This window comes from Sprattus sprattus (genome assembly GCF_963457725.1).
Source record: "Sprattus sprattus genome assembly, chromosome: 16".
Classification (NCBI taxonomy): domain Eukaryota; kingdom Metazoa; phylum Chordata; class Actinopteri; order Clupeiformes; family Clupeidae; genus Sprattus; species Sprattus sprattus.
Genome location: NC_137914.1, coordinates 20420270 through 20442578, shown reverse-complemented (window position 1 = coordinate 20442578; position 22309 = coordinate 20420270). Strand labels below are relative to the sequence as shown.

The window sequence follows — 22309 nt, the reverse complement described above, 5'->3', positions numbered from 1 at the left end:
CTACTTTTGATTTTGTCGTCATGAGTTGGTTGATCTTTTGAGATGGCAGATCCTCTGCTTTTTTTAGTAATACGTATGGCCTCACCAGTTACTTCTGGGTAACTGCTTTCAGGGGAAGGAGGGAGTTCTGGTTGTCGATCTTCAACTCCCAAAGCCTTGCTGTTATCAGTACCATCATCTTCAAGATGCTGTGTGTTTACAGTTTGGATTTTATCCGCACAGCTACTACGGTTGTGTTCATCCAACACCTGATCTTCATCACCATCAGGCAACTTTTTACTTCTTTGGACATTTCCTGGCCTCTTCTCCTTTGAAGATACAGTTGGCTTTTTCTTTTGCAGAGCTTTCTTCTCTTTTGATTTGCCAGTCTTACCTTTCTTGGATTTATTAGATGTCACCTGCTGCTCGTCGGCAAGGAAGTCGCTCATTTTCCAGGGTTTTACCACTGCAGGGGGCTCCAAAGATACCTTAAGAGGAACTAAGGCCTCCTCATTACAGCTTTTCAGGGTTTCTGTTGCAATGTCTGCATGGGATGAATTTGGTTCTTGGAGTGTGCTAATAACTCTGATGCTTTCCTCTTGTTGGTCATCATGTGCAAAGAAGTCACTCCATTCATCAAAATAGGAGTTTCTCCTCTCAGTACTGCCTCTGCCCCATGACCCAGGTGTGTTCTTTTCCCTTCTCTTCACTTTAGTGCTTTGATTTGTTGCAGAGAGTGAACGGGTAGTCTTGCGCTTCTTCTCAGTGTTTTTCACGAGGGCAGGCTCAATAAACTGATCTTCGAGTGCCTCAGAACCAGTGTCCATGACTGTAATACAGTCTGGTTCATGATCGTCCATCATTAAGGGATCAGTCCTTTGGCTCATTTTCACTGCTGCTCTGTCTGAGATTACATAAGTTTTTCGATACAGTGAATTGCTCGTCTCACACTGTGGCAATACATCCGTTTTCATGTTGTGCCGTGTTTCTGTTGAATCCTCTTCCGACGAGGCGTCTTCCCCGATCCCTCCAAACTCATGAGGTTTACTGAACCCATCCATATCGGTGTTTGGAGAAATAATATAGGTTTTTCTTGAGAGGTCCCCAGTACCTTTCTGTGAACTAAGAGTCATCCTGTTCATTTTTCGAGAGGTGAAGTGAGTTTTTCTGCGGGGAGCGCCAAAGTCAGTGTCCCCATTGCCAGTGTTCACCGCAGAGTCAACATCAGCATTTGTGCTGTGATTATTCAGCTTCACTTCAGATGACAGTCCCTGCCTCTCAGTGAGTACAACAGCCACTGATGCTTTCTCTATCACCTCAGTTCTGTTGTTGGCTTCGCCCTGTCCTGGGTCACATGAATCCTCTGAGTTTGTCCCTTTAGTGTTCTGATGACCTCTCCTACTTTTGCTGGTCTTGGTGTCTACGGTTACTATTGGGGCAACACTATCAACAGCTGTTATGTCCATTTCTGTGTTACAAACCAAAGTTTGCTGATGCATTGCCTCCTCGTCCACAATTTCTTTTTGCTTTCTTGAAAGACGTTTGGGCAATAAGCAGTCAGACAATGCGATAGAATTGATAGATTTGCGGAGATCATCATGATGAGATATTGTGTCCTGTTCAGTGTTGATGTTAAACTGGGAAGCCCTCCAGGTGGCAGCCTTGGAGTCCCTAGGTGGTTTGTCATGTGCTTGGAGCAAACTTCCAAACATATCCCTCTCCATCCCATCTGTTTACAAACAGAAATTAACTTTGAATCAAAATCATATCTGCCTAATCATAACTTCACATTATGCAACTTGAAAAAATAGCTAGAAACAACACGTTTAACACCACATAGACAGCAATTAACCACATGGCCTATTGAGGTACAGCTACATGGCCATACTGAAGTATGCATTGCCAGTACCGTTTGCAGAGTTGGCATTCACTATAAGTATATTTGATGTGTTCTTATATCAATACGAAGAGCTATAATAGAGTTACTCTATAGAGTATGAAACCACACCACCAGTCTGGCGTCAATCTTTTAGCTACTGAAATATCATTAAAAACTCATCAGAATGTAAAGGAAGAAACAGATGGTTCCAGCCTTACATACCTTCAGCATGGTCCGCATCTTCATCTTCATCGAAACTCTCCTAAACACCATTAAACATGCAAAATTAGCCATAAACTTCAAATTTCCAACATAAATGGTTTTAATTAAGCTTTCATTCAAACACTCTAACAAGTCTTCCTGATCACCAAATTTCTTACATTTTCGTCGTCCAACAGGTTGATTGCCTTGGAAAGGCTCTTGTTACTGATGTTGTAGAAATGTTGAATGATGGCAAACTGCAGTGAGAAGTACATTTGGTCCCATTAATTTGGCATCAAACAGTTTTTTCTTCTTCAATTTTGCATGGGCACAAAGCAACTACACAGATGCTTAATTAATCAATAAGCATCTTCAGATAACTCACCATTTTCTTTTTTTTATGCCTCTGAATAGCAAGGTCAAAGTTCAGAGCTAGTATACGTTGCCGCAGTAACACAGTTTCTTGTATCAGATGTCTGGTCTTCTCACTCTGAACAGCAAGGGCTTTAGCCAAGGCCTTATTATTGCCTTTAAGTGAAACCTTAAAAAATGAGGATGTGTCTGGAGGATAAATCACACAGAGGATTACCATTACATGACATAAAGCCTTCAACTCTATTCATATAACCTATAGCTCAGAATCTGACACATTAATGTTAATATAACATTTCACATATATACTCAGACTTAAGGACATATCTAAATTAACAAACACTCATGAACCTACTGAGTATTTTGGCCTTTATTTTAGATGCAAACCCGGATGAATGTTTAGCAGCATTGTGTGGGGTCCTCGCTTTCTTCTCCGTTAACGTAACCATAATGAAGCAGGCTCACAGCAGACCTGTCAGAATCAGAAAGCATAGACATGAAAATAAAACACAAGTTATTCACTGATGTCTCAATGTCATAAAAGTACATTAGTCGTTAACTTTGCCAGTGTGGTGCTAGGCTAACTTTGCTAGTTAACCTAAGTTGCTATTATCCTAACATTTTCTAACTTCGCCGGCAAGCTAAAAGTGGGGTGAAGCTGAAAAGCCTTCCGAATTTGTTTCTGAAAAATATATACATACTCGTAACATAGCAATGGTGGTACCGTTAGCGATATTTGGTGTTTAAGAGCGATAGAGGACAATTTACAGATCGCAGAAATAGTTATTTTACGGATCAATTTACCTTCGATTCAAATGTAAACATCGAAGATGTGACTAGCACGCTAGCCGCTGGACCGCCGTTTTGTCTCAAATATCTAACGTATACCCAGTGGACCAATCGTATTGTCACAATTTCTTCGTCACCGCAATAATCAAGTTACTGAAACTGTACACTACAAAAAAACTGTTTATCGCCACCGTGTGGACTGGAATGTGATAAAATGTGCATCCTTTTTACTGTATTATTTACAAAAGTCCAAACATCAGGTCTCCGTCAATTTTCTTTGCCTGGGGGTCCATCCGAATATTGCAATAAATCAAAAATGTACATGTGTAAATGTAGATTAGCGTCAATAACTCGGGCCTCTGTACTCTGTGAAGTTTACCGAGCCAATTCTGTCAATAAAAAAGGTACCAGGGCGACATCTTGTGGTGGAAATGTAACATTCCTGTTCACATATTGCCGTTTACTCCGACACTGATGGGGGCGATAGACAGCCGTCAACGCTCTGTTTCCACCCATAGTTCTTCCTTTCCTAAATCCGAAAATATTGGACAGCCATCAAGAGCAGGTATGGTGATCAATATGTAATATTTAGTCTTCTATACTGCAGTGTAAGTAAATACATAATTTGGTGATTTCGAGTGCCTTGTCTTTTATGAATATTTGCGTTGATCGTCACAACAACGCGGTTGTGATTATTAGTTTCTCCAAAATAATGCCATCCTCCTTCCTCTACCCGGCCCAGACTGACGTCCACGTTGGCCGATGTTATTAGACGGAAATCAATTGCAGTACACGCCGCACATAACGTTGCCGTCCTTACGTTGTAGTTTTTTTTATCCTGTCTAGTTGTATACAGATATCTGTAGTGCAGCATAAGTTAAACACTGTTGATATTACACTCCTTGAACAACTCTATAGAGACTACTTCTATTATAGACGTTAAGACGCATTTAGTTATGCTGCAGTGATACTGATCTCGTTGTGCTTGAATATTAAGTCTTGACCACTGTTAATGGGCTGTAAGATATCCACTTCGGAGTCATCATCATGTGTGCAGTGTATCAACAGTAATGTATTTATGCTTTACGTTATTGTACAGTTATTATATCTATAAATGAAGACTGTGCAGCCACCTGGAGAAGAAAGGGATGCAGCCAGAAGAGACTTCACGTCCTGGGTGTCAGTCTGCCCTGGTGGGCTTTGGGAGGTGCAGAGGAAGTGGACTGGAGAGAGGAAGAAGGGTTTTGTGACCCCTGCCCTGGGCTCAGTGTGCAAGGTCAGGGTACACCTCAAAGGAAGCTCTGAAAAATATCCACTAAGGCAGCATTCTGACAAGACTGAGGAATCAACCAGCCTCTCTGCTGTGCCGGCTACCTCCTACCCTCGCTCTCTAGAGTCGGTGCTACAGATTCCCTTGGAGGAGTGGGTCCTGCTGCGGCTTGGGGAAGGCCAGTGTGATGTCATAGAGGGATGTCTGGAGGGTATGAAAGCTGAGGAGGTGTGCGAGGTAAGGAAAAAGCAGCAGGTTCAGTAACGCACACACCACAGTCACACATCAATCTAAATATAGCTCAGTGCATTACAGACATATGAGCACACACTGTGGACATGCACACGTTTGTCCATTTCATACTCGATCCTTGTGGAATGCAAGCAAATGTAAACATCTGTTCTTCTTTGTCCCAGTTTCAAGTGATGCCTTTTAATAAGGATTCCATGCCCAAGATTACTGGGACCAGCGCACAGGCAGAGGATCAAGAAGCCCTCAAAGGGGGAAGTACACCTTACCACTGGGCATCATACACAATAGAGCTCCATTCTTTTACCCATGGCAAAGAATCATGGGAGATGACGTCTGGGGAGAAATGGACATGGGTGAAGTCCCACAAAGAAAGGGGCGGCCAGAGGTTTGGGACGGGGGACGTCTGGGGGGCATCAGACAGCTACTGTAAGGCAATGAAGCTGCTTATCACCTTAACCGAAAGGAGGAATGGTGAGGAAGGCATGAAGAGGGTCGATGAAGAGGAAGAGGGGGATGCCGAAGCAGGCGATGTAGCTGCTGCGGTCTGTGATAAAGAAGAGTCCGGTAGAGAGTTGGCTGCTGCCTCTGGGCAGGGGCACGTCCCCACAGATGAGGAATACACAGGCTTGAAAGCGGAGCTCCACTCCAATCTCTCCCTCTGCCAGCTGAGGCTGAACCAGCCTGCCAAGGCCAGAGCCAGCAGCTTGAACGCCACCCAGCTGGACCCAACAAGCACCAAGGCCTGGTATCGACTCGGTCAGGCCAGCCTTCTGGTTGGTGAGCTGCAGGATGCCCGTATGGCTTTTGGGAAAGTTGTAGAACTTCAGCCCAACTCAGTGTCTGCCCGTCAGGCTTTGAAACAAGTGAACGTGAAGGAGAAAGAGGTGGACAACAAGCTAGGCCAAAGATTAAGCAAGATGTTCTCCTAATGTCTTTGTGGTTGTAACTGGGAATGGCTTGAAGTATTGTCACTGTGTCTCATGGATATTCCGTCAATGTGATTACGTAATGTATGTGACAGAGTCTCGCTAATGCAAAGGTTTTTGTTTCACTTAAGAGGAGTCACACTGGCTTCTTCTTCATTGCTCCTGAAGATGACACTGTAAAACATAGCCAGATACCATTTTTTTTTTTTACCATACCATGACATGTTAGAGTTTCTTTTACTGCGGAATGAATTCTGACTAACTGTTTCTGGAGGGAAAATGTACAGGTTCTGACTGTGTAGAGGCCTTATTGGGATGTGTGTGTGGGTGTGTCTGGGCCTGTATGTGTGCGTGTCTGCGTGTGTGTGCGTGTGTATGTGTGTGCGTATTTTGCAAATGGATGTTGTTCAGGCTTATTGAAAGCATCAGTGATTACAGAATGTCAATTAAAGAATATTTATGCCACACTTCCATGCTGACATTTATTTCATGAAGTAATGATCGATAAAGGATCTGGAAATCACAAATGCTTCTCTCGCATAGCAGTATACCATTAAACATACATCTATGTGTATGTACAGTGGGGAAAATAAGTATTTGAACCCCTACCGATTTTGCAACTTTGGCCACTTGCAAAGAAATGTGTGATCTAGAATTTTATTGCTAGGTGTATTTTAACAGTGAGAAACAGAATATCAACAAAAAAAAATCAGAAAACTTCATTTTATAACATTTATGACTTTATTTGCATTTGATGCAAAAAATAAGTATTTGAACCCCCAAGCAAACAGCAAGAATGCTGGCTCACAATGACCAGTTATGTGCCCAAGAAGCACACAGATTAGGTCTAACAAGGTACACCTGATCTCAACTGGTGACGTTTATAAAAGAAACCTGTCCAAAGAATCATACTTCACACCTTCAACCTCACCACCATGGGCAAGACATAAGAGTTGTCCAAGGACGTCAGAGATAAGATTGTAGACCTGCACAAGGCTGGAATGGGCTACAAAACCATTGACAAGCAGCTTGGTGAGAAGCAGACAACTGTTGGTGCGATTATTCGTAAATGGAAGCAACACCAAACAAATGTTAATCACTCTAGGTCTGGGGCTCCATGCAAGATATCCCCTCGTGCGGTATCAGTGATCATTCGAAAGGTGCGGAATAACCCCAGAACTACACAGGGGGAGCTTGTGAATGATCTCAAGGCAGCTGGGACCACAGTCACCAAGAAAACCATTGGCAACACACCTCGCCGTCATTTTTTGAAATACTGCAGCACTCGCAAGGTCCCCCTGCTCAAGGAAGCGCATGTACAGGGCCATCTGAAGTTTGCCATTGCACACTTGAATGATTCTAAGGAGGATTGGGAGACAGAATGAGGTCAGATGATACCAAAATCAAGCTCTTTGGCATCAACTCGACTTGCCGTGTTTGACAGGGGGGGGAATGCTGAATATGACCCCAAGAGTACATCATACCCACCATCAAGCATGGAGGTGGAAACATTATGCTTTGGGGCAGTTTCTCTGCCAAGGGTACAGGACGACTCCACCGCATCAAGGGGACTATGGATGGGGCCATGTAACGTGGAATATTGGGCTTGAACCTCATTCCCTCATTCCCTTGGATGGATGGAGCTGGAATCTTTTGGAGATGGTCTTATAGCTTTCCCAAGACTGATGGGCTGTCAGTACCTTCTTCCTGATGTTCTCGGATATCTCGTTTCCTCTCGGCATTGTTGATCTGTGTGGGTACACCTTGGCACTACAGTAGTTTGGTTGGTTTCCTCTCTCTTTTAATCTGTGTTGCCCAAACCTTTCCCTAAGGATGTCTCAGTTGATCGGTTTGCTTAATGGACTAATTAAGCACCCAAATAAGTTTCACCGAATCTGTTACCTGCTTGACTTTACCAATTCAGCTGGGGGTTCACTTACTTTTGAAATGGACTAATTCCATGTTTCATGTGGTTTTTTGGCTACTCAAACAATTCCCTCCAAACAAGTACATGCAAATGATAAACATAAACCTGACATTTCATCTATGGAAAATTTGTGATGAAAAAAAATGAAAAATCATGGTACAACAACAGAAAACTCTTTGTGCTCAAGGAGTTCACATACTTTCAAGTGGCACTGTGTATATGCAACTCTAGAACAAATTAAGAGACCCCTTCAAAAGATGAATAATGTAATGCCATAGGCTACAGCCAGGTCAGTGAAGGTGTGGATGAAGGACCACCAGCTCAGGACCCTGCCATGGCCAGACCAATCTCCAGACCTGAATCCCGTCGAAACCTCTGAAATGTTATCAAGTGGAAGAAGGATAGTCACAAGCCATCAAACAAAGGCCGAGCTGCTTGAATGTTTGCGCCAGGAGTGGCATAAAGAGACCTAACAGCAATGTGACACATACCAATAAAGAGTAAAACCAGAGAAACTGATCATTTTGAAGTGGTCTCTTAATTTTTTTCAGAGCTGTAATGATGGGGACAAGGGGGAAAATACTGTCCACCCCACTAACGTCATCGCCAATTTATGTCAGATTAAACTGACCACCTATGGCTCTGAAACTGCATAGATAGCCACACATGTTTGTTTTACAGCAGAACACACATTGGATATATTTTATGCCTGGAAATCTGACACAAATCCCTATAAAATGTGCTACACACAACAGGTATACAACATGTCTAAGTAACCCTCCTAAACTTGCAAATGTTGTTTGAAACCATCGATCCATGAAGTTTAGTAGTCTGTAGGCTATCTGTTTACCACACGAGGAAAGTGATCAAGAAGAAATGTTTCGAAAGCTAACGTAACTCGTTTACTAAGTCTCCTTTACAGTGCTTCGTTATTTGCACCTTACACTCAAAATTGTACTGTATTTTCGGTGCCTTAACATTGTGTAACATTTGTGTCTGTGTAGGCCTATGTCTCAGTTTGCTATCAATTTTTTTTTGAGGAGCTAGGTATTAACCAATGTTATGAATCGAACACAATAAAGGATCATGTTCCAACTAGGATTGATAGGCCTACTTGCTATTTTCCGCTCCTAACCCTAGATGTCACGGATGATGAGTTAGATGAGTTTTCACAATACATGGTTGATAATAAGCAAGGTCGCATTTAAACATGTTTAGGACCAAATCATCAGGGGAAAAAGGGTGGGATGTTCTGGCCAAATCTGTGTTGGTAATGTGTGGGGTCCTCGGGATCACAATAAGGTTAGGCTACTGTGGTGGTGAATAAGTCAGGCAGACCTTTGACAGAAGTAGTACGAACAGACTGTGTTTTCTCATTTCCTCCTCCAGGACAAATCGTATTACCTCAAGTAGCTTGCCGTGATCGAGCTAAGGTCTTGTCTGCGAATTGGTACATTTCGCATGTGCGAGAGTCGCCATTCGCTTGGCACAATTCGCTTCACGCGAGAGTCGCCACTTTGTGAATGAAGCGCGCTTCACTTAGGACGCGAACTACAAACAAATAGCTACACGTAACCTATAAACGTTGTTGAGACTTTTATTAAAGATAACAATAACAAAACAGAGACAAATAGCCACACGGTCAAGCAATGTAATTTATTACGTTCTACGAATCCAACTGATACAAACATGTAGCCTACTGTTCGGGTAGTAATCTACAGCAACTCTTGACTTCTATTGAAAGAGATTTTGAAATCCTCAAAACCTGGTTTGATGTTAATAGATTCTAATTCATGGTCTTTGGTAATCGAAAAAGGAAATAGGTAAGGACATTCAATTAAAAATAAGTGATGCTGAACGAGTGACCGAGATAACATTTCTAGGAGTGGTCATTGACCATAAATTAACATGGAAACCACATGTTTATTATATCAAAGGAAAGATCTCTTAGATGATAGCAATTTTGTACAAATCAAGAAGCATGTTAAACGATAAGGCCTTACATATTATTTACTGTTCACTTATACTTCCCTAGTACATATCATATTGTGTGGAAGTCTGGGGATTGACATATAAAACAACTGTCAATGAAATCATTATTTTACAAAAACGAGCCATAAGGATAATAAATAAGGTTGATTATTATGCACCCACTAACCCATTGTTTATGAAATCATTTGTTATGAAATGTAATGATCTGGTATATTATAAAATAATGCAAATAATGTATCGAGCTAAATCAAACCAACTCCCAGTCAGCATACAAAGGTTTTTCTCATTTCAAGAGACAAAATATAATCTCAGAGATGTCTGTAAATTTAGTGTACCAAATGCCAAAAAATTAATTAAAAGGAGATGTATATCTGTTGTTGGAATTTCATTATGGAATGATGCTAACATAATCTTAAGAAAGTGTAAGACATTCTTTGTTTTCAAAGGGATGGTAGCTAAAGCAATTTTTGAGGGCTACAAGTGTCCATAATGTATGCAGGATTTTGTGCTGTTTATTTGGGATCTTGCTTCATTGCTCTTCTTGTGACTAACTTTTTGGAGGCAATTCTTTTGTTTGTTTTTTATTTCCATTACATGTATTACTTGTAAAAAATAAAATAAAAATGCATATGTTGATGGGTAGCTTAAATTGGTCAAACAGGACAGGCTTAAATACAAGCATTATGCTTCAGCTTGTGCCTTTTCAGTCACTTTGAATGTATTATTATTTGTGTTGAACTTGTTTGTTGTTACTGTGTGTGACTGAATAAAAACATAATCAATATCAACTTACATTACCACTGCACACTCACAACCTTACAGATAATGTATTGTATAGCATTTGTATTCAGTATGATATGACAGCGCAAGATATATGGGGTATGAGTAGTTGTAACATTGGCAGCAATAGTTGGTCATTAGCGCAGATATGATACAGGTACAAGTCAAGTCAAGTCAAGTCAAGTCAACTCTTTTATTGTCAGATACACAGAACAACAGAGTTGGACTGGGCACTGGAATGCTTAAGACAGGACACCATACCACACTACCATAGATACTAAACATAAATACACATATTAAACAGATACTAAACAGATAAACAATCTACATGAGCTAAACTGAACATGAGCTGGACTGAGAAAGTAGTGCAAACAGCAGTAAAAGTGAGCCAGTGAAGAGTAAAGTGGCAAGTGTAAAGTGAGGAGTGCATTATTGTTCATTTAGGAGTCTGATGGCCTTAGGGTAGAAACTGTTCTCCAGTCTGCGGGTGCGAGACCGGACACTTCGGAACCGCCTACCAGAAGGCAGCAGGGTGAACAGTCTGAAGGATGGGTGATGACAGTCTTTTAGGATCCTGCCAGCTCTTCGGAGGCATCTTTTAAGGTAGATGTCCTGAAGGGATGGGAGTTTCCTGCCGATGATGAACTCAACGGATCTGACCACACTGCGTAGGGCCTTACGGTCCATGGCTGTGCAGCTTCCAAACCACACTGAGATGCTAATAGTCAAGATGCTTTCTATAGTGCATCTTTAGAAGTTGGTGAGGATGTCTGGATTCATGCCAAACTTCCTGAGTCTCCTCAGTAAGAAGAGGCGTTTTCGGGCAGCTTTGACCACCTTGTCAGTGTGGGCAGACCAGGTGAGATCATTGCTGATGTTGATATGATATAAGTACAATGCAACGGAATCTAACCAAAGGAACCATAGCAGAAGAGTGCAGAGTATTCTGCATAGTGGTAATATAAAAATAAATAGATGGGATGTATACAGTATGATATGACAGTACAAGATATATGGGGTATGAGCAGTAGTAACATTGGCAGCAATAGTTGGTCATTAGTGCAGATATGATACAGGTACAGGTGAAGGTAGCAATAGAGGTTATGAATGAGGTAAGACATGATAAGATATATAGGCCTAAGTACAATGAATATGAGGTAAGAGTCATGAGGCATGATATGACATAAATAGATATGAATACACTATAAAATGTTAAGTGGCTGAACAAAAAAAATACCAATTCAACACCCACAAGCTAGTTTACACAGCACCAGGTTACAACCATCAAGGCAGCTCCTGGCCTATTGTTTAGGTTGATGGGCCATCAGACCTGGTTCCTGGCTTTTTTGTGTCTTGGAACCAGAGCTCTTACACTCTGATTGTTTGTTTTTGAAATAAATGACATGAAATGACATTGCTTGAACGTGTAGCTATTTGTCTCTGTTTTGTTACCGACTTTCAACCACGAGAATGAGTAAAATCTTTAATAAGAGTCTCAACAACGTTTATAGGCTACGTGTAGCTATTAGTTTTGTCTTTGTGAGTCAACAACGTATATGTCTCATATGCGCCCGTCTCTGTGCAATTCTGTACCGACTTTCAACCACGAGAATGAGTAAAATCTTTAATAAGAGTCTCAACAACGTTTATAGGCTACGTGTAGCTATTTGTTTTGTCTTTGTGAGTCAACAACGTATATGTCTCATATGCGCCCGTCTCTGTGCAATTCAGATCGCGTGTCTTTGTGAGAACTGTCAACAACGTAGCCTATACTGTATGTCTCATATGCGCCATACTGTATGTCTCATATGCGCCCAAAGTGTCGACTCTCGCCCACTCGAATTGTGCCTGATTCGCGTGAAGCGAATGGCGACTCTCGCACATGCGAATTGTACATGCGAATTGTACCAATTCTGAAGCGAATGGCGACTCTCGCACATGCGAAATGTACCAATTCGCAGACTTGGCCTTACCTGCGTGATCGTATAGTGGTTAGTACTCTGCGTTGTGGCCGCAGCAACCCCGGTTCGAATCCGAGTCACGGCACAAGCCTGTGATGGCTTGGCTTGCTTTTTAAGTAGCTTTAATAATTCCTAATGTCCTCATTGGAATACACCCAGATTTATCATTAAACCACGTGCGTGAAATACCCCCTAGATTATCAAGGAGTGACCACTAACTTGGAAAGTTGAAATGATTGTTCGTTCCATATAGGCCTATAAATTACAAACTGAAACTAGGCTATATGTCAACAAACTGTTTTCAACAGTGATTGTGGATTACGCTGTAGAATTTTGAAAGGTACTTTCAGAATAAACCTACATGGAACAACTTAGTCAAAGTCTGTTTTCAGTCCTAAAACACCACCTTGTGCTCGTAACCCAAGCAGCTTGCCGTGATCGTATAGTGTTTAGTAGGCTACTCTGTGTTGTGGCCGCAGCAACCGCAGTTCGAATCTGTGTCACGGCACAAGTCTGACATTGTGATGACTTGATTTGGGGTAGGCCTACTTTCAGAATAAACCATTGGTATACCTAGCCTACATGGCACAAGTCATGAAGTTACAAGTTAAACAAATGAAGGTCTGTCTTCAGTCCTTCAGTTATGTGACACGTGCTTCATACAGTGAGACCTGGATTGGCTTGAAATAGTTTGACATGTCACTTATAGTGCTTGTCCATTTTATGGCCAACTGGTGACTGGTTACCACAGCAGCTTGCCATGATCTTGTGACTACGGCAACCATCTGGGTCACTGCAGAACAATGTCACTGAATGCATGCAAATATTGCAAAAACAGCGCAGTTCAGAGGGTATTTCACTTCAGTTTCTGTAATCTGGTTAAAAGGCTGTAAAATGCCAACATCCGAAGTCGAAACTGGGACAATTAGATCTTTACGCTTTAGTCCCCTGAGCTCGACTGTCACGAGAAGACTGTTCTTCATTATAGATAATTTTGATAGAAAAGGCTCAATTCATTTCTTTACTGTAATTGAATGCATTTTCGATTCAGCGTGTTGCTGTCGCCTGTTGAACCGCACTTGTTTCATTGAAGACAGACAGACGACAGTCCAGCCTCTGGCTAAATTGACCAATCGCTGAGAGGGCAGCAGACGAGCCTTCACAACCTACCCACATTTCTCTTAACTTACTCGGCAGTAATCATGTGACGGCAAAGTAGTAGCCAAGTCTACTACAGTGAAAGACCGCCTGATCTCCGCTGTTCAGTGTTGCATGCAAAGCTTGACTGAAGGTCACACATACCACCGACCGGTACAGAATTTTAGAAGACGCAGTGGGTGAAAGATAGGCTTGATCTGTAGATAAGACATCCGATTTTAAAGTACACGGTAAGTTTGATTAGTTATTTCTATGTCATTTTGTAAAAATATTTATATTGCATTGCATTGTGTTCACTATTTGACCACAAATGTTGTCATATTATGGTTTGAAGAACCTCATTTTGGGAGCAATTCTGTGTATTTCGGTGTTGGCATTATGATCCTCTGCAGAATACAGTTCTCGATGTGCAAAGCTTCGCAGTCGCACTGTAATGCAAGCTTGATGCCTATTTCTTCTGAATCAAAAATCTAGGAACGAGGACGCTGTAAATGAGGATTTATGCAAGTTATTGAAGTTATAACATATAGCTTGTGCACCTTGTTTTATGACGATAGTTTGCGTCTGATTATTACGACTAACGTTGACAAAATCTCAGCGTGTCAGTAATTTGAATATATTTATCAAAATATATGTTAACATGTTATCTGCTATCTACACCTATGTGTTGCAATTGCCCTTTGAAGTTTGTGTTATTCCCAGTTGATTGTGAAAGCCACAATTGCGGAGGGGGGCGCACGAAGCTCTCCGTTCAGTACACTAATTATTTTGACGGTGTAGATACTAAGGGATTGATTATTAAATAAACTCACTTAGGGTTTAACAATATTAGTAACGTTCTTTATTGATAGTTATTTTGCACATTACGAAGATCAGAATGGAGTGTGTGCAAACAGGGAATCGTTTGTTAAAATGAAGATGAAGAAATCTAAAGTAGACTGAATAGTCTTATTTTAGGCTGCAAGTTATACTACAAAGATCGCTGTAATTCATTTAGTATTCTTCTAACAAAAAGGTCAGTTGTTAATCATAAAAGACTTCTAACATAGGAATGACATTTTTCCATTTTGTGGGTGAAACTTTGAAAAACCTTAATGCCCCATTGTGTCTGACAGACTATAGAAGTTGCAGAAATTGGTCTTAGTTTACTAAAAGATCTGGCAGGCACGCCTGAATCCATTTACAGAAAATCCAGTTTTTGTGTTCTGCATGCAGCATTGACAATTTTGTATTGTTTATTCATGTTGCAGGAAAAAGGACCTTGTTGGAGTATCGCAAAGGCAAACTGCTTGGCAGGAGGGAGCAGGGAATGGTGGATCAGTTTCTTTCCAGAGAAGAGACCAGAGAAGAGACCTCCCTGCCTTACTCTTGTTCCTCACCAAGCTTCAGTTCCTCAACTATGGTTACAGACGAGGGTGGTTATCAAATGCTGCCCTCGCCGTTCTCGGAGGATGACCTGAGTGACACCTCCAGTCTGCGGTCCTGCTCTAGCCCCGAATCACAGGTGCTGGGCTCCAGCTATGGGAGCAGCTCCAGCTATGGCAGCAGCTCCAGCGGCGAGAGCCAGGATGGGCTGCTGGACTTCTTGCTTTCTCAGGCTTCTCTACACAGTGCCTCTTCCACCACCAGCATCACCAGCACAGTTCCCCCTCTTCTGCCCATGGGGCTTGCCTGGGAGTCACGGCGGGAACGGACGGCCAAAGAGGAGAGTTTTGACTTCCCAATATTTCCAGCAGATCTGGAGGACCATGCCAGGCTTTTGTTCCAGCCTACTCTGGAGGAGATTGAGGAGTTTCTGGAGGAGAACATGGAGGTGGTGGCTCTTAAGCAGGAGGCCAGTGAGGATACCCTACTAGAGGCTAAACACCATGTCCTTGGGTGTGATGCTTTTGCACAGAACCCAGACCAAACTGTTTCCACCAATGGTGATGTGGTTATTGATGACACTGAGAATGAGAATGCAGAGATCTTGACAGGCGCCTCCTTGAGTGTTCCCTCGGGTGTTAAAAAGGAGGATTCCACAGACAAGTCAATAGTGGTGGATGGTACAAGTGTACCCGTCATTCTACAAATTCAGCCCATCCACATCAAACAGGAACAGAACCCAAATGGAGCTCCGGCACCACAGCCCACCCAGCCAGCCTCAGACATCAAAATCACCCAACTCCTGGTCAATATCCAGGGCCAGACTTTTGCACTGGTTCCTCAGGTGGTACCACCAGCAAATAATAGCAACTCATCCTCAAAGTTTGTCCGTATTGCCCCTGTTCCTATTGCAGCCAAGCCCATGGGTTTGGGGGAGGGTGGCATCGGGCAGGGCACAGGCCTCCTAGTTGGGTGCCAGAAGTTCCAGAAAAGCTCTGTGGCAGACCTCATCAAAATGCACAAATGCACCTTCCCAGGTTGTGCCAAGATGTACACCAAAAGTAGCCACCTGAAGGCTCACCTCCGGAGGCACACAGGAGAGAAGCCCTTTGCCTGCACCTGGCCTGGATGTGGCTGGAGGTGAGAGAGAGAAAGAGAGCGAGCGAGAGAGAGAGAGAGAGAGAGAGAGAGAGAGAGAGAGAGAGAGAGAGAGAGAGAGAGAGAGAGAGAGAGAGAGAGAGAGATGTCAATGTCATTCAATCAGTTATAATGCCAGAATATTGTATGTTAATATTAGGTCCACTTTCCATTCCTGCTTCCTAAGCTGCCAAACATGTTCCGGTGGATAGCTGAAAAGGTGAACAAATAAAATGAAAATATGTTCATTTAAGGAGATAAAATGTGACTTTTAAAGAGATATGGGCATTTCTTTCCCTGCACAGCCTTTAACTGATTTATGGAGTCCATTCAGTGGGACAACAATTTCTGACCATAGTCCACCCTTGACTACCCATTGATACATCCTTATAAGTAACAGATTGCACAGGGTTTTACATACAAGTAAAAGATCATGAGTGTTTTTGGTTACATTTCCCCTATCTCCCTTTTTTCCCCTCTCTCACAAACCTCCAGATTAGATAAAGCCTTTGAAGTAAGGAAAGACTTTGCTCCCTCAGGCATCTGCCCTGTTTGCTTTCTGTCTGAACTTGGCTGCATGCTCTGTTAAAACACAGCCAGACTGCAGTCAAGTTCACCAAATCTAAACATGCTGATGCCACAAACACTTTAAATGAAGGAGGTGAAGCATGACATTTTATGTCAGCAGTCACTGCCATGTCAACCACACTGCCCTCTTAAGCTAATCGAATGAATGATGCAGAGTTAAACATTCACAAAGTTTAGCCTGAAATCTCTACTTTGTGATGCATTATGCATGCAAGCACTGACAGCATCGTCATATCTCAATAGACACAACATCATACTGTGGATTGTTCTTCAATGTTCTTTTTCTAAGTAACAGGGATCTCTCACGCTCCTCATCATCGCTTACAGCAAGGAGGCTAATAGCTGGAGTCATCATGGCTGTCATAAATAATATGTCAGTGCAGACATAAAAGCGCAGGCAGCAGACAGAGAGATGACACAGGTGGACAACAGTTACATATATATGACTTGGATATATAGGATAGATATTAAGACTGAGTTATTGTTGTATGTGGGTGGCAGAAGTGTTTGGGTATGTCGGTATTTGTCTTGGTGTCTCAGGTCAGAGTGTCTCTTATTAGCCATAGTGTGGATTCATACCCTCACCCTATCATCTTTCATCGGCATAACTGCTCATAGGCACTCTGGGCTCCATTGTCTTTATCAGTGACCTAGGGTAGCCTCTCAGTTGGAATAGCTGCACTGCCTCAGGACAAAATGCAGTCTTCAAAGTTGGCATCCGCGGCCTCCTCTACGTGGTCAGGAAATGGAAGTGAGGGAAAAGAAGAATGCCTCTTTGGCCGTCTGTAATTTGGCTGTCTCGTAGTTCCACGAGCATGTTTCACATTCCTTTGGTTCCCCACGAATAGAGAAAGAGGCCAAGCGACACCCACATCGTCGGCCTTTTGAGAGGCGCAAGCACCCCTCATACTTTCTAAGTATACAGATGTAGATGTCACCGGAGTCCAACTTCTGAAGTGTGTGCGCATGTAGTTTCATATTTCTGTGCGTTTGTCAATGATAGGAATAGATGAATATACACTCAGTTTCCCTCAGAAAATCTCATATCTGTACACTTTTTCTGTACAACCACAAGTTTAGTTGTGTCATAATGCTTTTTTGTGTGATGTACAGTATGTGTACTACATGTACTAGAACATTATTAACAGTGAAGGGAAGTGTTTTTGGCTCTCAGGCTTACACTTAAAGTTAGATTGTTTTTGCCTTTTTTTTATGTTGCCCCTTATGCTGTATACAGTGTATGTTGTAGTGGTCGAGTTAGAAAGCAACACTACTTTGCATTCTTGAAAGACTGTTGAATTGGCAGCTGTTACTGTTGAGATCTGAGTTTAAGTAGAGTGCAATCACAGCTTGTATAATTGTAGATGATTGCTTAATGATGATGCTTAAAGCTGAGTTGGCTGTGGAATTTTGTTCCATGCATTTGGCTGTATGAAAAAATAAATAACTTCAGATTGTGTGCATGGATGCATGCATGTGTGTAATCTATGTGTGTGTGTTACCACTGATGCTATGACATGCACATGTGTGCTCTAGAGGGCAATGAGTTTAAACTACAGCTGGAACTCAACACGCTCCAGAGGAGCACAGTATGAGAGCTTTGATGGCTAGGAGTACCCAGTACCCAGCAGTGGGGTCACTCCACCCATGCCCAAGGGCTTCCTCTAAACACACTCAACATCCTCAACTAACACATGCTAAGTCCCGGCTGCACTTTGAGGCTTTCAAGAGGTGGTTAGCACTTGTTAGATGAATAAAATCATTGTCAACGTTACGCTTGATGAGGGCGCTAATCACGTTGATCAAGTACAGAGAGTGTTTTTGAATGGTGCTGTGAGATGTGGAAGTCATTTCTCCCATCTTTATTTTAACCTGCTGGGGAAATTAATATCTTTGTCATGCCAATTGCTTGATGAATTTATTAGTCATGGATATCTCTTGTGGTCACTTTGACAGGCCCAAGATTATATTCTAAGGCCACAAGATTGAGCAGCCCTGCAGTAAAGTCCATGGTCATTATTTACTTCCAAATATGTGTATAATGACAACATATTCTAAAATATGTGGAATAGTAGCGAGGCATGGCAATGTTACACCTGTATCATTTATAACATTTGAATTCCTTGACATCCTTACAATTCCATTGTACTATATTGGATGAAACTGTTTGGGGACTAAGACTAATGTTTGGGGAGAAAATCAACAAATACAGTAACACTTAGATAAATGCAGAGAAAGCTGGACTTGAATAACTAGAATGAATGAATCAGACTCAAGAGGAGGAGTGGATTAACTCCTTATTGGTCTATTAGCCAACCGCTCAGCAGCCTCAATGTGTGCAACCTCAGTGATCTGACAAGGGCTGAATTTATGGTCCACATGCTGTTTCAAATAAGGGTTGGCCAAGAAAGCTGTGAGCCACTGACATTTGCCAGGACAGCTCAGACAGTGTCCTCTGACAGCACACATGCTAAAAACATAGGAACATGTGAACATGTCTGTAACATACAGTAACATTACTATAATCTTTTCCATGATGATACTTTTTATTGTAAAAGATTATCATGTTTTTGTTTGTATTAAATTAGAATACATTTTAAAGTGAGTTTGTAAATCTATCGAAACTTATGATTGTTTATGCTATCATACGTATTATTGTGTTATCTTATAAAGCTATCTGTTTTCCACTGTTAAATATGCTACTGGTTGCATTACTGGTGAGGAGATTACAACATGTCAAATACGCCTCACTGACTCTGTTTTTTCTCTTGTAGGTTCTCAAGGTCAGATGAGCTCTCGCGACACCGACGCTCTCACTCAGGAGTCAAGCCATACCAGTGTCCTGTCTGTGAGAAGAAGTTTGCCCGCAGCGATCACCTGTCCAAACACATCAAAGTCCATCGCTTTCCACGAAGCAGCAGGACAGTGCGCTCTGCAAACTGACCCCAGACAACCCCCTCTCCCTGGACTGGGGCCCAGGGCGGGGGAGACGCGGGACAGAGAACAAGAGAGAGTGGAGAGAGTTGAAAGGAGAAGAGGCAAAAATGGGAAAGAAAAAAATAGAACTAGGGCTGTGAAAAAGTTTGTGTGTGAGAAGACAGAAGGGGTCAAACAGTATGGGAGAGTTTGTTAAAGTGAATGGGATGTGTGAATATGTGTGAAGGAAGTGTGTGTGGTTGTGATTGTGTTGGGAAGAGAAGTTTAAATGTGGTACTGTGATAATTTATTGAATGAAGAAAAGGCTGAAGGGAAACATTACAAACATGAAAGAACTAAATCTGTTACTTGATATGATATTCTAAGCTTCGTTTAGAGTGTATTTTTGTAGTTTTTTACTCTTTGTTTCTATTCCAAATTTAAATGGAAAAAAATATAATAATTTAATTTTTTCAAAGTACTTTTATTGTTTATTGTTGATGTATCTGCCTATAACTAAAGCATCAACATTCCTTATCCTACTCTATGATAATGTATCTCTTTGCCAATGTAGTTTTGCAAGTTAGATCTTCGAAAACCAAAAACGTATGTTCATTTGAACTACTGATCACTGTCAGGATCATGCCATTATAAGCTATTGGCAAATGAGGGAGATCCCTTGTCTTGTGTTTTGTTGAGGGATAACTGTGATTTGCTTGAAGTCCAATGAGGTGTATGGGTCAGTAAATGACCACCGTTGATGCCCTTAAAGAAAATGTGCACATTTATGCTTATTTTACGGTACTGACATTTGAATCCTCGTTCCCATTGATGAAGAAATATGACCTTTTGTACATAGTTTTAGCCTAAATAGGTGATTGAGTACATTTCTGTGTATATTTTTTCTGTATATGATTGTCAGTGTCTCTTGAAGTCTCACCTTGGAATATCAAAAATGCTGTACATAGGCTGGGCTCTTAAGTTTTAACTATGTCCATGTCAAACAGAGTTCCTCAGCGAATTACAGTGAGTAAAAGGTAGTCATTATTTTTGATTCCATAGGCAATATCAGCCCTGCAATAACCCCAGTGACTGGATTATGTGTTGTGTTCTTTTATGGAATGCTTATTGACACTTAACAGCTACTGACATGAAGAAGGAAGACCTCCTCTATGTCACACACAAATGTCTGCCTCAGCTCTTCGCTACAGAAGTTACTGGAAGCCCTTTAAGCCTTTTTTGCAGGGATTGGCAATTGTCCTGCCCTGCCTGATGTGTCTTTGCACATTTGGTTCACATTAACTGAAGACATATGGTGCTAAACTCCCCTGGACTGCCTTGATTTCATCTCCCTACCATCCCCCGTCTCTTTCTGTAGATGTGAATTGTAGAGCGGATTACACCTGGCCTTTCCCAACATTAGGGAAAGTCAGTCTGGTGCGCACCTGGCAAATGGATAAATGACTGCAGTATTGGAAAATGTAGTTATAGTTTGGCAATGGGGGCTGGATAGCAGATAAGATTTACACAGTTGCAACAGTGTGGATCATCCGTTATTGAAGTGGGCAGTTGATGAGGCCGAAATTGAATGACCTCAAGGCCTTCTGCAGAAAAATGTATCCAGTGTATATTTTTTTACTAAAGAAATTGATGTGAGCATTGGCTGCATCTGAGAGAAAACTGATCAGAAAGTTGATTCCCTGTGCAATCTTCAGACCTCTTTGTTTTGGTTCCTCGCAAATGATTTCCTAAAATCCCCTGAAATGTGTAAGATGATAATCTGAGATGTGTATGCAAGCGTCAGTCTAAAGGATCCTGGCCTTAAAATAGGCTTTTTCCCTTGCACACTGATCGACATCCTTTTGGTCATCTCACTAATACTATGAATTTAATTATTTGCAAATGAACGCAGGGTATGTTGATCATTTTCTTGTTGTCTTTTGTTCTTGTTTGCACCAGGGCAAGATGATGCATGCATGAGGGTGGCTAAGATCAAGGTGTGAGCTATGCAAAGTCAGAGGCACATTCCGTTCAGTCCATTTCAAACTCTTGTACTAGCAGGTGCTTGTTGGCACTACTGAATGTATGTAAATGAGAGGAACGATGTGTACTATGTCACAGGAACAGAGATATTCCTCACATAATGTATCTTAATCTGCGGCAGTGTAAATTGAGAATTGTAAAAAGTGTACATAATTCAGTACAAATAAATATATTTTCCCCTTGGTCTACTTAAGATGCATTTACAAATAAATTGAAAAGAACTATATGATTGTCTTCTTCGTTGTGCTACCTCAAATACATATGCACATAACATCTAATAGTGCAAAACATTATCTACTCTGCATTAACAGTGGCATGGGCACCACTGGTCAAAAGTTCTGTTACTGTGAAGAGCGAAACAAGTAAAAGATGACCTGATTTCCAAAGGACCCCGTATGCTCTGTACTTAGTAACACTCCCTTTGGCAAGTATCACAGCTTGTAAATGCTTTTTGTATCCAGCTCCATAAAGTTTTTAGTTTTTCCTTGCAAAAGACTTCTAGTTCTGTGAGATTCTTGGGCCATCTTGCCCTGCTTTTTGATGATGTCGGTGGGCCATGCAAAATCTTCCGTTTGTGCCTGTTGATTGTAAATTGTTAGATGTGTTTAGGATCATTATCCTGTTTTAGAGGCCATCCTGTTTTTTACAGACAGTTTGATGTTTCCCTCCAGAATTTACTGGCATTTAATTGAATCCGTTCTTCCCTCTACCAGAGAAATGTTCCCTGCGCAACTGGCTGCCGCACAAGCCCAAAGCATGATCACTCCACCTCTT

General features: G+C 41.7%; 2 protein-coding genes across 5 annotated transcripts; both read left to right on the top strand.

Annotated features, from left to right (window-relative positions):
* The first annotated feature begins 3754 nt into the window (after positions 1-3754).
* Positions 3755-5969, top strand: fkbpl (FKBP prolyl isomerase like). Its single transcript, XM_080853656.1, has 3 exons — positions 3755-3785; positions 4320-4727; positions 4907-5969. The coding sequence occupies exons 2-3, from the start codon at positions 4335-4337 to the stop codon at positions 5669-5671; spliced, it is 1158 nt and encodes a 385-aa protein (XP_080709782.1). The 5' UTR covers positions 3755-3785; positions 4320-4334; the 3' UTR covers positions 5672-5969.
* Positions 5970-13601: 7632 nt separating this feature from the next.
* Positions 13602-21706, top strand: klf15 (Kruppel like factor 15). Of its 4 annotated transcripts, XM_080853422.1 has the most exons (5): positions 13602-13716; positions 14737-15991; positions 16176-16208; positions 16484-16502; positions 19351-19482. In XM_080853422.1, the coding sequence occupies exons 2-3, from the start codon at positions 14796-14798 to the stop codon at positions 16198-16200; spliced, it is 1221 nt and encodes a 406-aa protein (XP_080709548.1). In that variant the 5' UTR covers positions 13602-13716; positions 14737-14795; the 3' UTR covers positions 16201-16208; positions 16484-16502; positions 19351-19482. The 4 variants fall into 4 exon arrangements, with proteins under 4 accessions (XP_080709548.1, XP_080709549.1, XP_080709546.1 ...); XM_080853423.1 differs by lacking the exon at positions 16484-16502 and having other exon boundaries at positions 19351-19405; XM_080853420.1 differs by lacking the exons at positions 16176-16208; positions 16484-16502 and having other exon boundaries at positions 19351-21706.
* Positions 21707-22309: the final 603 nt, after the last annotated feature.

What these genes read in the sequence shown, in the direction of transcription:
- fkbpl (XM_080853656.1), top strand. Translation starts at nt 4,335, where the DNA reads ATGAAGACTGTGCAGCCACCTGGAGAAGAAAGGGATGCAGCCAGAAGA. An exon ending in AAGCTGAGGAGGTGTGCGAG is followed by an intron (nt 4,728 to 4,906) that starts GTAAGGAAAAAG and finishes TCTTTGTCCCAG; the next exon opens with TTTCAAGTGATGCCTTTTAA.
- klf15 (XM_080853420.1), top strand. Translation starts at nt 14,796, where the DNA reads ATGGTGGATCAGTTTCTTTCCAGAGAAGAGACCAGAGAAGAGACCTCC. An exon ending in TGGCCTGGATGTGGCTGGAG is followed by an intron (nt 15,992 to 19,350) that starts GTGAGAGAGAGA and finishes TTTCTCTTGTAG; the next exon opens with GTTCTCAAGGTCAGATGAGC.